This window comes from Pseudochaenichthys georgianus, chromosome 19, assembly GCF_902827115.2.
Source record: "Pseudochaenichthys georgianus chromosome 19, fPseGeo1.2, whole genome shotgun sequence".
NCBI lineage: Eukaryota > Metazoa > Chordata > Actinopteri > Perciformes > Channichthyidae > Pseudochaenichthys > Pseudochaenichthys georgianus.
In genome coordinates, this window is record NC_047521.1 from 10,595,735 (window position 1) to 10,609,495 (window position 13,761).

General features: G+C 39.2%; 1 protein-coding gene across 1 annotated transcript in view; it reads right to left on the reverse strand.

The window, feature by feature from the left end:
- Window positions 1-13,761, reverse strand: part of LOC117464691 (ankyrin-3-like) — a 118,795-nt gene that overhangs the window by 48,145 nt on the left and 56,889 nt on the right. The window contains 9 exon segments of the mRNA XM_034107264.2: window positions 3,443-3,566; window positions 8,719-8,791; window positions 9,830-9,925; window positions 10,156-10,254; window positions 10,437-10,535; window positions 10,865-10,963; window positions 11,120-11,317; window positions 13,269-13,367; window positions 13,613-13,711. Of these exon segments, the coding sequence (XP_033963155.1) occupies window positions 3,443-3,566; window positions 8,719-8,791; window positions 9,830-9,925; window positions 10,156-10,254; window positions 10,437-10,535; window positions 10,865-10,963; window positions 11,120-11,317; window positions 13,269-13,367; window positions 13,613-13,711 (986 nt within the window).

Below are 13,761 nucleotides of genomic sequence, written 5' to 3' on the forward strand. Positions count from 1 at the left end.
ATACAGCCTTTACAGCCTGTAACCATGATGTCATGGGATATTTTTGGCAAGAAACTTAAATATCTATAGTTGATGTTTGCAATATAAATTGGTATTAGAGAGGGAATGTTTGACCCGTTTACCTTTGTAACATGAACCTGCAAACGGTTATAAACGAGTGTAGGTTGAAGTACATGGGATGTACTGTTTTGTTTGAGCTTTTTAATAAGCTATCAAATTGGGTATGGAAAGACCTGGAATTACTGGCATTGGTTTTGACTACTAATTTCTGTTATTGTGAAATCTTGAACTTGCCAATATTAGTTAACAAACTTTAACCAACCTAGGTCACATACACAACGTACTTAACTGACTTATGTTACTTAAGTTAAGTAAACAACCTATTTATTTAAAGACAAACTATGACTTAAAGCTAATAAAGTAAGTATTTTAATTCACATTGTTCACCAAGTGTTGGACATTGGCTTAAAAAAAGCCTTCAATCGGGGGATAAGACTCAAAATAAAACTTTAAAATGGTGGGCCAAAAGACATATGGACCATGCAGTTACTTCCACACTTTATTGGGTGTGCCTGTTTTGCTTTAGGTGATGTCCAAAAGGATAATGCATCAAAAATGTTTCATGGCTTTCACTGACAAAACTGTGGCCAACTAAAAACATCCATGATGTTTTTCTTTCAGCTAAGAGGGATTTTTATAGATAATTCATTTCCTAAATCGACTGAACACGAAGACATTTGAACTCATTTCTACAGCGGACCAGCAATATAGTTAAATGTATACACACACACACACACACACACACACACACACACACACACACACACACACACACACACACACACACACACACACACACACACACACACACACACACACACACACACACACACCACACACACACACACACACACACACACACACACACACACACACACACACACACACACACACACACACACACACACACACACACACACACACACACTCACACACACACACACACACACACACACACACTCACACACACACACACACACCACCCCCCCCCCCCCCCCCCAACCCACAGTGTGTTTTATTGTAACCTGGGGCTAAGTGCCATGAAATCGAACATGTTTCTCATTTCCTGTGGCTCAGTGTCCGTGTGTGTGTCACTGTTCAGATATTCAATAACCCCTCCCTCTTCAGCGGGGTTGCACAAACGTCAATAGTTTTGTGTGAGCGAGAAAGTTCAACAGCCACAGAAAGCAAACTATAACCTCCCACTGGTGAGAGGAAAGTCTTTGTGCCGGGTCAGAATAATGTAAAGCCTTACTTCTTCTGTACAATACGAGAAGAAAAAAGGAGCTCCTACAATACCACTGAGAAACAAGTCCAATAAACTTTGAAAAAAAAGTCTTTAGCACATCTAAGCTGAGTGTATCTATCAAATGCATTGCTATACCTTGGTACAGTGTAGTAACTATAAACTAAATGGTGAAAATATCTAGCATATCACTACAATACATAAAAAGACAATTTCTATTAGCCCAGACACTTCCTGTTAGAGTAGCAGCTAACAATAGTTCCCCTTCATTTTGGATTATCTGGCTCTTTGATTCCTACCATTGTCAAAATACATTGCTAAAGGGTACTGCAGGAATAAGTCCTAAAACATGGAGATGAGTCAACATGTTTGAACTTTGGGTTCCCTCGTATTGAAGTTTTTGATGACTGAAACAAGTTTTGTTGTTAACCCAATCTCAATACGTAATTTTTCAAGTCAGTAAATACCCTACTCATGAGCATTGCAATTTTAAAGCTTGCAAACTAGTGGCTGAATGAGAATACGGTTGTTGTCTAGGACAGTGTTTTTCAAAGTGGGGGCCCCGACCCCCCGGGGGGCCGCCAGGGGGGTCACGCAAAGTTTGAGGGAAAGGGGAATCTTTTTTTCTTTTTTTAAAGTTACATTTCTTTTTTAATTTTTAATTTTAGATGTTATTAATAACTGCATATCTATCAATCTATGTGTTCTTTGATGCCAATCTTTTAATATTTTTTATTTATTAATATTTTAAATCACACGACCGCCCTTCAAGCCAATCAGAATCGAGCTGCCGCTACTGAGAGTGAAACTGAGTATCTGCTCAGCTTTTGGAGCAAGTGAGAGCTAGTGAATATTTCGCTCTGCAGCTGGATGAGAGCACGGATGTAGCAAATATTGTCGTTTATATATATGAATATAAATATGTTTATTGTTAATATTACTGTTGAATATTATATATTATAAATAGCTTTCAAAAATGCTAAAAATATATGTTAATTGTTCATATTACTGTTCAAAATTATATAATATTATAAAGAAGGAAATCACTTTAAAAATGCTTTAAAATATGTTTACTGTTGATATTACTGTTTAATATTGTGTTAAGAATGTTTATAACAGAAGACACAATCAATGTAATGAATGACAAACAAAAGATAAATACAAAAAAAATTTGAAGAATAACTGATTATTAATTATTAATACAAATATATATTAAGAAAATGTATTAAGCTGTATGATTAATTTGTCATATTTTCCATCATAATATTATCATTTAAAAAATAAATTGCAACAGGGGGGTCCCCGCCAGACGATAATGCTATATGGTGGTCCTTGGCATGGCAAAGTTTGGGAACCCCTGGTCTAGGACATTAAATGTCATCCCGCCAAAAACAAATCCACCTTTAGCTAAGTGATGGTGACGTTGAGGACATGTAACTAGGTGAAGTTAGTTTATAGCCAAGCCTTAGCCATTTGCTTCTTCAGATAGCAGAATCTGAAAAGTGTTGTTAATTACATTACATTTCATTTAGCTGATGCTTTTATCCAAAGCGACTTACAATTACCAATTACAGGGACATTCTCACTGGAGTAAATAAGGGCTAAGTGCCTTACTCAAGGGCACACTAGTGGTGGTGTTCCTGGCGGGATTTGAACTCACAACCTTCCGATCTTCAGCCAACCTCACTCTCCATTAGACCACCACTATCTATAGGTCTGGTGATTATCTTGCTGGACACAACTTGTACATATCATTAACCTTTGTTTGCCACAGAGCTCATTCTCTTCAATAATCCAAACCAACTGGGAATGAAGGGAAACCGATTGTTTTTTTTGTGAAGGGAACCAGGGCGATGCTAACTTCCCGGTTGGTTAACAGAAATAGGTCATCACTAATGCACTCTAAAAGGTCAAACGTTCAAAGTGCCGGAGTTCAATGAATGTCAACCCTGCAAGCTATATTAAATAAGCTTTGTTGTGAAAATGCTGTGACCGGGCCTATACACATCAGAAACATCAATACACGTGTCATTTGTTATTATACGTCATAGCAACTGATATACGTGTACATTCGCAAACATAGACATAGTCACACTATAGTTTATTAACTGTGGGAAAGGTCATAGTGGGTCTTACCTCTGTGAACGCGCTCCAACGCTGAAGCCCATGTAGCCCTCCTGTGGGAGTGAGTCGTCCCCCAGCTCCCGCAGGTCCTGGGGGGCTAGATATTTGTCTGTGTCCCCCGTCATTGCATCATCACCTGCAGGTTGAAAACACACAGGGCCGAAGAAAGGTTACAGAAAGTAAGCGTAATTGATTCTCTGGCTTTTTAGTAGCTATAATCTTCTTGTGACTGTTTCATTAAACCGATCCACATTTAGCTGTGGCAGCCTAGCACTGGCTAGAGTGGGACATTCTGTGAGTGCAAATGGAACTTATTGGCTACTCATATGTTTTTAGTTTTTACCGTCCACACACAGACCATTACAGAGTAGCACTTTTTAAACAGACAGATCAATGCAGCCTCTGCCCCGGAGGCCGTTTTCCAGGTCAGCTGCGGTCCAACACACACACAAAACAAAAGTCTGTGCTGTCACTAAAGGCTTTTTGTCTCAGTCCCCAGATGACAAACAAATGTTAACAGTAAAGCTTGCAAACAATAAATCGTGCTGCTGTCAGTAACTTTTCCTCTCAGGTTATTCTAGTGAGTTAACTAGGGCTGCAACTAATGACAATTTTCAATGTCAATTAATCTGCCGGTTATTATATCAATTAATCATATGGTTTATAAAAAGCCAGACAATGGTCCATCCTAGTTTAAAAAGATCTGTGGTGATGTCTTTAAAAGTCTTGTGTTGTCAGTCCAAAACCAAAATATAGTCACTTTATTATCATTTAAAAAAGAGAAAAGCATGAAATCTCCCTATTTGAGTGAAAAACCCAGTATATCTGACATCAACCCAAGAAAAATCAATATCAAAATAGTTGGTGATTATTTTGCTTTCCATCGATTACTTTGCAAGTCAATGAACTGCTCTAGCATTAACAATAAAAGCAATACAAGCAGGTTGACATCTCTATGTCTGAGTAAAGTGACTAACCACACATTTATGTAATGAATGTTCCTCTTAATACAAATACCCACAACAGAAGTCCATGTCATCACAGCAAACAAATCACTCAAGCCATAGAAGAAAGCTGTTAAAACATACGTTAGAGCAGGGAAACAGAGAGCAGCATGGTAGTCCTCTCAGAGTTACTGTAGTACTGATGAACCGCACAGTAGAAACAGAGAAGGCAGCAGAGGAGGAGTTACACAGTGGGAGAGGGGAACAAGTGCATACAGGCGGAGGGACGAAAAGAGAAAGAAAAGGAAGGCATTCCAACAAACCACAAAGCTCCGGAGACCCCCGCCTCACCCTCCTGTCCCTTCATCCCCTGCTGCTCCAGCACCCCTCCCCCTCCCTGCACTTTCTCCATAACAGACCCCAACTGGCTACATTCCAGCCTATTCTCATGTCAGCCGAAAACTCACCTCCTGCTTTGAAGCACTTCATTCAGCCAGGAGTCCAGTTTGCAGGACTTGCACCCTGAACTCACTTTTTTCACAGACTACCTTTAACTTTCAGTCGCTCTATCTCCTGCACACACTCACTCACACAAACACTATCTGTCTCTCTCTCTCACAGCCCAGCGCTCACACAAACAGATCGGCTTTCTCCCGCCTACCCACCCTGCTCTGGGATTATCCAGTGTGTGTGTGTGTGTGTGTGTGTGTGTGTGTGTGTGTGTGTGTGTGTGTGTGTGGAGGGGGACAGACACCTAGAGCTCACTGCAGGACAGAAATAGTAAGTGGGTGTGTGACTCTCTACCTATGCAGTACAGTATACCTGCTCTCCTGTCTTTTATTTGTTGCTTTGTTTTGTTTATCTTGTTTGTCACTTCCTTGCTCTACCTGTCTGTCTGCTTGGTTATCTTTCTATCGGCTAACTGGTACACATACTTTGCCTTCTATGCTCCCATGTACAGTATATCTTCATCCTACCTGCTGCTGCTTCTGTGTGCCAACTACCACGTCTAACAGCTTGTGTTCTTCTGTCACCTCAGGAGGAAGCAGTGATTGCAGGAACTCAGACAGTAACTCTGCTTGGATTTTGCATCAGGGGTTGACCTAACTGCTTGACTGTTTTTTCTAAATGGTCAAATAATAAAATTAAGAGAATCAACTGAAAACAGACTGCTGTTACGACCAACATTTTTAAACCAACCAATCTGAAGGTAGCATTACAACGATGCAGAATACACTGAACTTTGCACCATAGACATATACAGTGCATATAGGTCTATTAGTATGTATACATTGGTTTATGAAGATGGATTGAGCCAGTTGTTGATGTGTCTATACTTGCATATATAAGCTTTGTATATATACGCTTCACTGGCCATACAGTATGTACATAATATAAACATATCCCTTAAAAAAAATTATTCTTTAATTCTTGATTTTCATGTATATATTCTTTCTAATTTCGAGTTTAAAAACTCACTACACTAATTTGTTACCTGGCCTCAAAAATCATATCAAGTCTCAAGTTGTTTTATGGAAATTGAGAGTCTGTTTATGTCCAAAAATGAGTTAAAAGTTGTTGCTTTTTTACAAGGATTATAACACAACTAAGATTTAATTACTCAAGGTTTCCAGAGTTATATCAAATTGAAACTTTAATATTTTTGCCTTTCAAGCACTATTTTTTTTATTAAGTCTGACTCGAGTCCAATTCTATTGATATCAAATGTTCTTAGTTACAGTCTATTAATCAGTTGCCATTTGACAAATGAGTAGGTTTCTTTCTTACTAACAATCTTTCTTCTATTTTTCTTCTAATTGCAAGTGTTATATTTAGTATATGAAATGTCAAAGATGAAAACATCTGACCAATTTTAGATCTTAGCCTGAAAGCAACCCTGGAAACATATCATTACACAAACGATCAATTATTGGAATAAGTAAAAACCTTGGCATCAAATATAAACCAACATGTGGCAAATCTGTTATTGCCTTAAAAATAGTTAAGTATCATATGATTCAGATTTCCACTACATATAAATTAACTTTGAAGCTTTGGGGAAAAAACTCATTTGAAAGCAGTTCTTAAAAACTGTAGAGTGTGTGTGGGCTGTCCTGATTTAGAACTGTGTGTGTGTTATTGGAGATGTTAATCATTGCTGTTACTCAGCTGGTATGTGAGCTTGGGAAAGTACGTGTGGTGTGTGTGTTCTGTATGTGTGTGTGTTTGTGTGCCTAGAGTTACACTTCATAGATATATTTAGATCAGAAATGAAAGATGGCTGCTCTGCTTAAGCAACTCAACAGACAATAACTCGCACAAAGAATTTGGTTTCAGGGCAAAACGTGCGTATTACATACATATGAAGTTCAGCTGCACCACTTCAAACTGGTTATTTGAGTTAGTTATAGCAACACCACTCTCTTTTTGACTTACAGGAATAGCTGATGCAGATATTTCCAACATCCATCTCTGTTCAAATAAAGCAAAAATAAACCTTGAACCATATTTGTTTGAATTATTTTCGAAATATATTTACACTTTTTTAATTCATGCACGCAGGAAAATTACTGACGGAGACATTACGCTGCATTAAAATGCTTATCCAATGAAGTTACAGAGTGCCTGTTTATATTTCCCTTTTCCTTCTATTCCTCGTCTTTCTTTACTCGTCCGATTCATCACACTTTTATCTCTTTTCTTTTGGTTTTCTGCTTTCTACTCATCTACTCCAAGTGTGGGTTACTAGAAAAACACACTAAATATTCAGGGAAATAGCGATAAATCATGGGACAGGCCTACACTTTATGAGATCCTGCAAAGAACAGTCTATGTAAAGATCTATGTTAGATATATAACTGCAAAATATATTGTAAATGGGATCTGAAGAAGTTGTCTCGAAGCCCTGAAATGTGATTTCTGCAGGCTGTTGACATTTAGAGGCCATAAAAACTGACATGTGCGGACGGCATGAAACACGTAAGGTGACAGAAAGCCTACCATTCTTTACCATCAATGCTTTAGCAAAAACACCCGAGGGCAACATTGAAACCAGCTATTGATTGAAAATCTCACTATATCAATTTATAGTTTTTTTTCTTCTCATTAGGGAAAGTCAGTGAGAAGTTCAAGTTCAGCCGCTTTTCACCCACACACACACACACACACACACACACACACACACACACACACACACACACACACACACACACACACACACACACACACACACACACACACACACACACACACACACACACACACACACACACACACACACACACACACACACACACACACACACACACACACACACACACACACACACACACACACACACACACACAGCTGACACCGTGTTTGCTTTGGTCTAAATGTGTGAAAATACAATGGAAGCGTCGCTGACAAGCCCTCCGAAGACAAAGGATCGAGTGTGTGTGTGCCGTCTACTCCACGGCATGAAAAGAAATCTGTCACACACTCCAAAACGCCATGTGCAGACAGTTGGTATGGCAACGGGGATAAAATAGCATATTCCCTGCATTTCGACGCATTAAAACACTGAAGGGTTTAACAACAAAACAGCATCAGAGAGTGGAAGAGGGAAGCAGCAGCTCAATACAGTCGGGTGTAGCGCACATGCACATTTCCCTTGATGTAAATAAATAACATGAAAAAGCTCAATTATATCATGGTATTTGACTAGCTTCAATTGAATAAAGCACATGTAAATCACAAAAAAGAGCAACCAAAGATTGGAAAGAACCAAGGACTGACAAGCAAAATGAGGTATGAAGGAAGTAAAGATTAAAAGAACAAAACAATGAAGAAAGATGAATAATACCTTCTTCCACATCAGATATATAGTCCTCTATGATCATTTCGGGGACATTGGCTTTACAGACTGTGTGATTGGGATGGAGGAAAGGGTTAGAGGAATAAGGGAACCAAAATATATGGAAAAATTATAACAAAATAAAGGCAAAGAAAGAATAGAAAACAAAACAAAGTTCATGTCCAGTGGCTGGTTAAATAAAGGCTTGAATCATAATTGTTGCTAGAATGTCAAATAAAATAAAATATGTTAACGATGGAAAAAATAAAACATATTTCTATTGAATAACTCCACAACAACAACAAAATGTTTCCATAACAACAGTAGGGAAACCAGTACCGGGACTAAAATCCCAAAAGCCAAATATGACTCGATGTGAGATTTTAAAGACGTAGGCAGTCTCTCCCTGATGTTGCGACTAAAATCAGGTTGTACAGAGAAAAACTGTTTAGATGCATTTCAAGTAAAACCGATTCAGACATCAAAAAGGTATAAAAATGAATCCTTACCATCGTCATCGGACATGTCCAGCACCTCGTTCATGGTCTCTGGAACGTTCATCTTGTGCTTCTCTGTAACAGTCTGTCGAACAGAGGCCCAACCGCCAACACAGTCAATTATTACAGAAAAGCCTTAAATGAATGTCATTACTCATATGGACATGTATGTGGAGGTTCAATTAACACAATATGGTGTACATTCATACAATAATTGAAAGCAGTAGCTTTAATGCACCATTATGTCTCTTGCACTATTTAATTACTTTTTTTGTATATTAAACACAAAGGAGCATCACAAAGTTTTTCTTTATAACAGTGCTTTCATTCATTAGTTTCAATTGCATCACCTTTGCCCTTATTTTAATGGATGTGAAGTTACCATAACAATGTCATTTACACTTCCTGCAGATATTTCACACTAAAAACCGACCAGGGAAGAAAGTTACCATTTGAGCCAATGGTATGCTTTACATGTAAACATCAAACACTATTGCAGGAAATCATGAGTGTCAATGACGCGAGTTTGAAAAACCCGACAAGATTGACCAGGAGGAAAATAGTTAGTGTGTATTTTCCACAGTAAAAAGATTATGTAACAGCGAAGCAATAGCAAATTAAAGAGCAAAACATAATAACTAAGAATACATCTCAAATATAATATCGTTTTGATAACGGCCTTATATGAGAGTTCACTCTGTTAAAGGAGCCCTATTATAAGTTTGACATATGTATTTAGTGTCTCTACTGTGACCTGTTTATGCTTTAAAGTTCAAAAAGCTCTTTATTTTTCTCATACTGCCTGTGCTGCAGCACCTCTTTTCACCCTCTGTCTGAAACCAGAGCCCAGTCTGCTCTGATTGGTTAGCTGGCTGGCTCTGTTGTGATTGGTCAACCTCTTAGAGATGTCTCGCCCCCTTAGCCTAGTACAATATGTTGGAGCGCTAGCCAATAGAAGTGTGAGTGATGTCACTATGTAGAAGTAAACAAAGGAGTCCCATGGAGGCGTTTCAGGGAAGAGAGAAACTCCCTCTTTGCAGACCGTTTATATGCACAAAAACCTATATAACACACTTATATAACCAAACTATACATTGCAGTTACTGTTAAAACACATACACACCTGCGTGGTGAGAGTTTCCTCTGTGACTACTTTGAGCGTGTCAACGACAGAGATGTAGCCGAGCCTCTTTGCAATGGACAGAGCGCTGTTCCCATTCTGGACATCAAAAAAGGAAAATTAGTGACTTATTGATTTTGAACGATAATAGAAAATCCAAACTATTCAGTACTTGTTGTGTACAATAAACCCTTAAACATCATAAGGTACTCAATGTGTGGAGATGAGTATTTTGTTCTTCAGTTAGTATCTGGATACAGTGCAGATCTACAAAGTCAAGATATTTGTAATGTTTTGTATAATATTTGTCTGAGTCAGTGTGTACTAACAGCTGTGAGTTCGTTGGGCGATGCGCCGTGATGAAGCAGCAGGTTGATGATGTGTGTGTGTCCCTGCTGTGAAGCCTGATGGAGAGGTGTGTAACCGTTCTGCAAAGGAGAGAAAACAGACACAGTTAGAGTCAAAGAACACTGCCAACAAAATACCCTTTTAAATGTACTCTACACCCACTGACATACACTATCAGTGACACACATCGAATATTTCTGAAAATGTGTTAAGATCTCTAAGGCACAAAGAAATAAAGGAAATATGTGCACTGAATGTTTACCTTGGTCTTAGCGTTGACCTTCGCCTGATTTTTCAGCAGGAAGTTGACCATCTTCACGTTGCCATAGTGACAGGCCACATGGAGCGGAGTGTATCCCAGCTGATGACGGAGAAAATCATTTGGGGATTAGCAAAGAAAGCAACACCAATCATTGGTGTTGTAATTGTCCCTTATTGCTCTGCTTGAAATGTGTTTCATTACACTTTATGAAATGGATAACTTTGATCCCTGCAGGGCCTTGGAGACATTTCATATCAAAACTGAAGTGTTTTCCAATTGACAAGGGTCTGTCAAAATATCCACAGTCCAAAACCAAAATAAATTCAATTACAGTGACTAGCATCTAATCCTCACATTAGGGAAGCAGTGACTATTTAGTTTTTTCTTGACTAAAGTGTTAAACCATGAAGACAACAAGACACTCATACCTTAGTCTCAGGGTCTAGAGTAGCTCCCTGGTTGACTAACACCTCAGCAACGTTGACTTTATCCTCCTGGGCAGCCAGGTGGAGTGGGGTCAGACCGGACTGAGGATAGAGGGATAAATATGAATCAAATATAGGGATAGCGCAAATAAACAGAGCTCAATATGTAGACAGAGGGAGACGGAGAGTTTGAAAAACGGATACACAAGGAAACAGTCCACGTAATCAGATGAATGTTTTTCTACTCAGTTCTCGTACCTTATTGCCCATATTGATCGGAGCGTCTCGGGCCAGCAGCAGCGTCACTATGTCCACGTTGCCTTCCTGTGAGGCGAGGTGCAGAGGAGTGATGCCCTGGCGGGTCACTGTGTTGGTGGAGGCACCGTACTCCAGCAAGGTGGTGGTAATCTCCATCTGATTCTTCTTAGCGGCAATGTGGAGTGGTGTGTAACCATTCTGGGTACAGAGAAGAGAGTTATTTTCTTTGTTTCTTACACTGCCATCATTCACTTACATATAGCTCAAATCTAATACAAATCAATTTAGAGAAAATACAAAATATTTTAGACCCTCCAGAAAAACGCGATTCTGCGATCGCAGAATTTACCGCATAATCAGCTAAATGGCGCAGATTTTTAAAAGGCCGCATATTTATCAAAAGGCCGCATAATCCCCGCATTTTTCCACATTTTCCGTGAAGTAGTGATGATGATGATGATGATGATGCGACGTCATCAGTTTGCGCATCACAGAAGGTAAACAACACCGTAGAGTGAACGTGTGGAACTCTCACGAGAGAGAAAACACCAAGATGAAAAAATCTAATCCATCTCATTTACCGACGAACATCTCTGCTAAAGACCGGGCAAAGCAGTACCCCGATGTCTTGCACGAAAGTGGGGGGAAACTATTCTGCACCCCGTGCAACTGTGTGTTGGAGCATAAGAGAAAATCGACGGTGACGACCCACTTTGATTCATTCAAACATTCGAAAATGCTTTCTGCTGCTGCGGACAAGAAAGCCAAACAACTCACGTTCACCGAGGAATCAACCTCCAAAACCCTTTCGAGGGCTACAAGAAACGAGGTGAGTAGCCTGCAAGATTGGAGCTGGTCAGATAACGAACGAGTAAATGAAAACAGAATGAGGCGGAGAAGTGTGTGTGTGTGTGTGTGTGTGTGTGTGTGTGTGTGTGTGTGTATGAGAGAGAGTGTGATTAAAATAGCCCAATTTCTTTTACAATAAATAAACATTGAATGTGTTTAATTGAATAGTAAAGGGGTTTAACGTTAGTGGCAGTGAGAGAGAATAAATAAGACAGCCCAATATAACAAAAAAAAATTCTTTATGCATATTCAGCATATTTCGCAACTTCCCGCAATTTCACCGCATAAAATCACATAAAACCCCCGCATGTTTAATCGCATAATCAAGGATTTTTGCTGGCGTTTTTCTGGAGGGTCTAATATTTGATGCTGATAATAATATATATGACTCATATTTGTCATATATATCAACCAAAGGACCTATTTAGCTTAGGTTAGCACAAGAAACACCCAGCATGGCTCTGTTCAAAGTTTACATCTACCAGCGCCACTGAAGCTAACATATATAATATTTTTTTCTTCTTATCTGTGCAAAAACATTAAGATTCGGTTTTAAAGAGAATTATGTGACAGGCTATATTTTTGTAGGGGAGCGGTAACCTTCTGAATCAAACTTAAATTGATAGAAAGTCAAAGAAGTTACTGCGCTAGTTTTCGGTCTTAATGCTAAGCTAAGCTACGCTAACATGCTGCTTACCGTAGCTTCATACTGACATGACAGTGTGGTTGATTCTGTCAAAGTTTTTTGTTTGACAACTGTAAATATGTTTTTTTCTCAACTCAGCTAATTCAACATCAAGTTCATGATATAGCCATATATTGCAAATGAATTATATTTATGTCTACATTTTGCAGCTGTTATACTTTAACTGATAGAGACGGCTTTATCCTCTTAGACTATTTATTACTAAGTGGTGTATAATGATATGTTAAGCACATATAATTACAGCCTATGTCCAGGACCTAAAGTAAAGTATAAATTGTGTCTAATAAAATAATCACTAACGTCATTGTATGTCCAGGGATTGCCTGAGAACCCTGACTATGTGCGTAAAAGTGATTGGGGCCTAGCTAATTTCAGTGGCAGCCCTCTCTAGATGGATGCTGTTGGAGTGAAGAGGGGATTCCAGCCAGCCAATCACAATGCAACGCTCAGCTATAGTGCATGGTGTAATTGCATGTGGGCGACTGAAACTAGGTCAGCCTGCTTTCATCCAGAGCCAAAGAGAGTGAGAGAGAGGTTTTGGTGCTTCAATGCATTAATGAACATTCGATGTGGCGCACTTTGACTGGCTCTTACCTTTGCAGCGGCGTGCGGTGAAGCTCCCTGGTTGAGCAAGAGCAGCGCCACCTTCTGGTTATCATAGTGTGCTGCCACATGCAGTGGAGTTAGTCCACTCTGAGCGTACACACACAAAGATTGTTAGAACGTGATAAACATACAGTATTGTGCAGTGATGAGGAGAAAAATGTGAAAGCTTTGAGTGGAGCTACAAAACAAACATGAAGGCAGCTAATTTATACACATGTGAGTTGCATAATATTATAAAACATATTTACTGTAGGTTTTTTTTTTATGTGGGAGCTCTTTTTGTGCTCTTAAAGCATCATTCTCTCTCATACCAGTGCTTCAAAATGCGTTACCTTCCCAGCAGCATCAGCCGGAGCGTTTTTCTGCAGCAGCAGGTTGGCGACTTCGATCTTTCCGTACTTTGCAGCCACATGCAACGGAGTGAAGCCCTTCTGCAGAGACACAACGAAATGACAAGAATGTTAAACCAAATGTATCACAA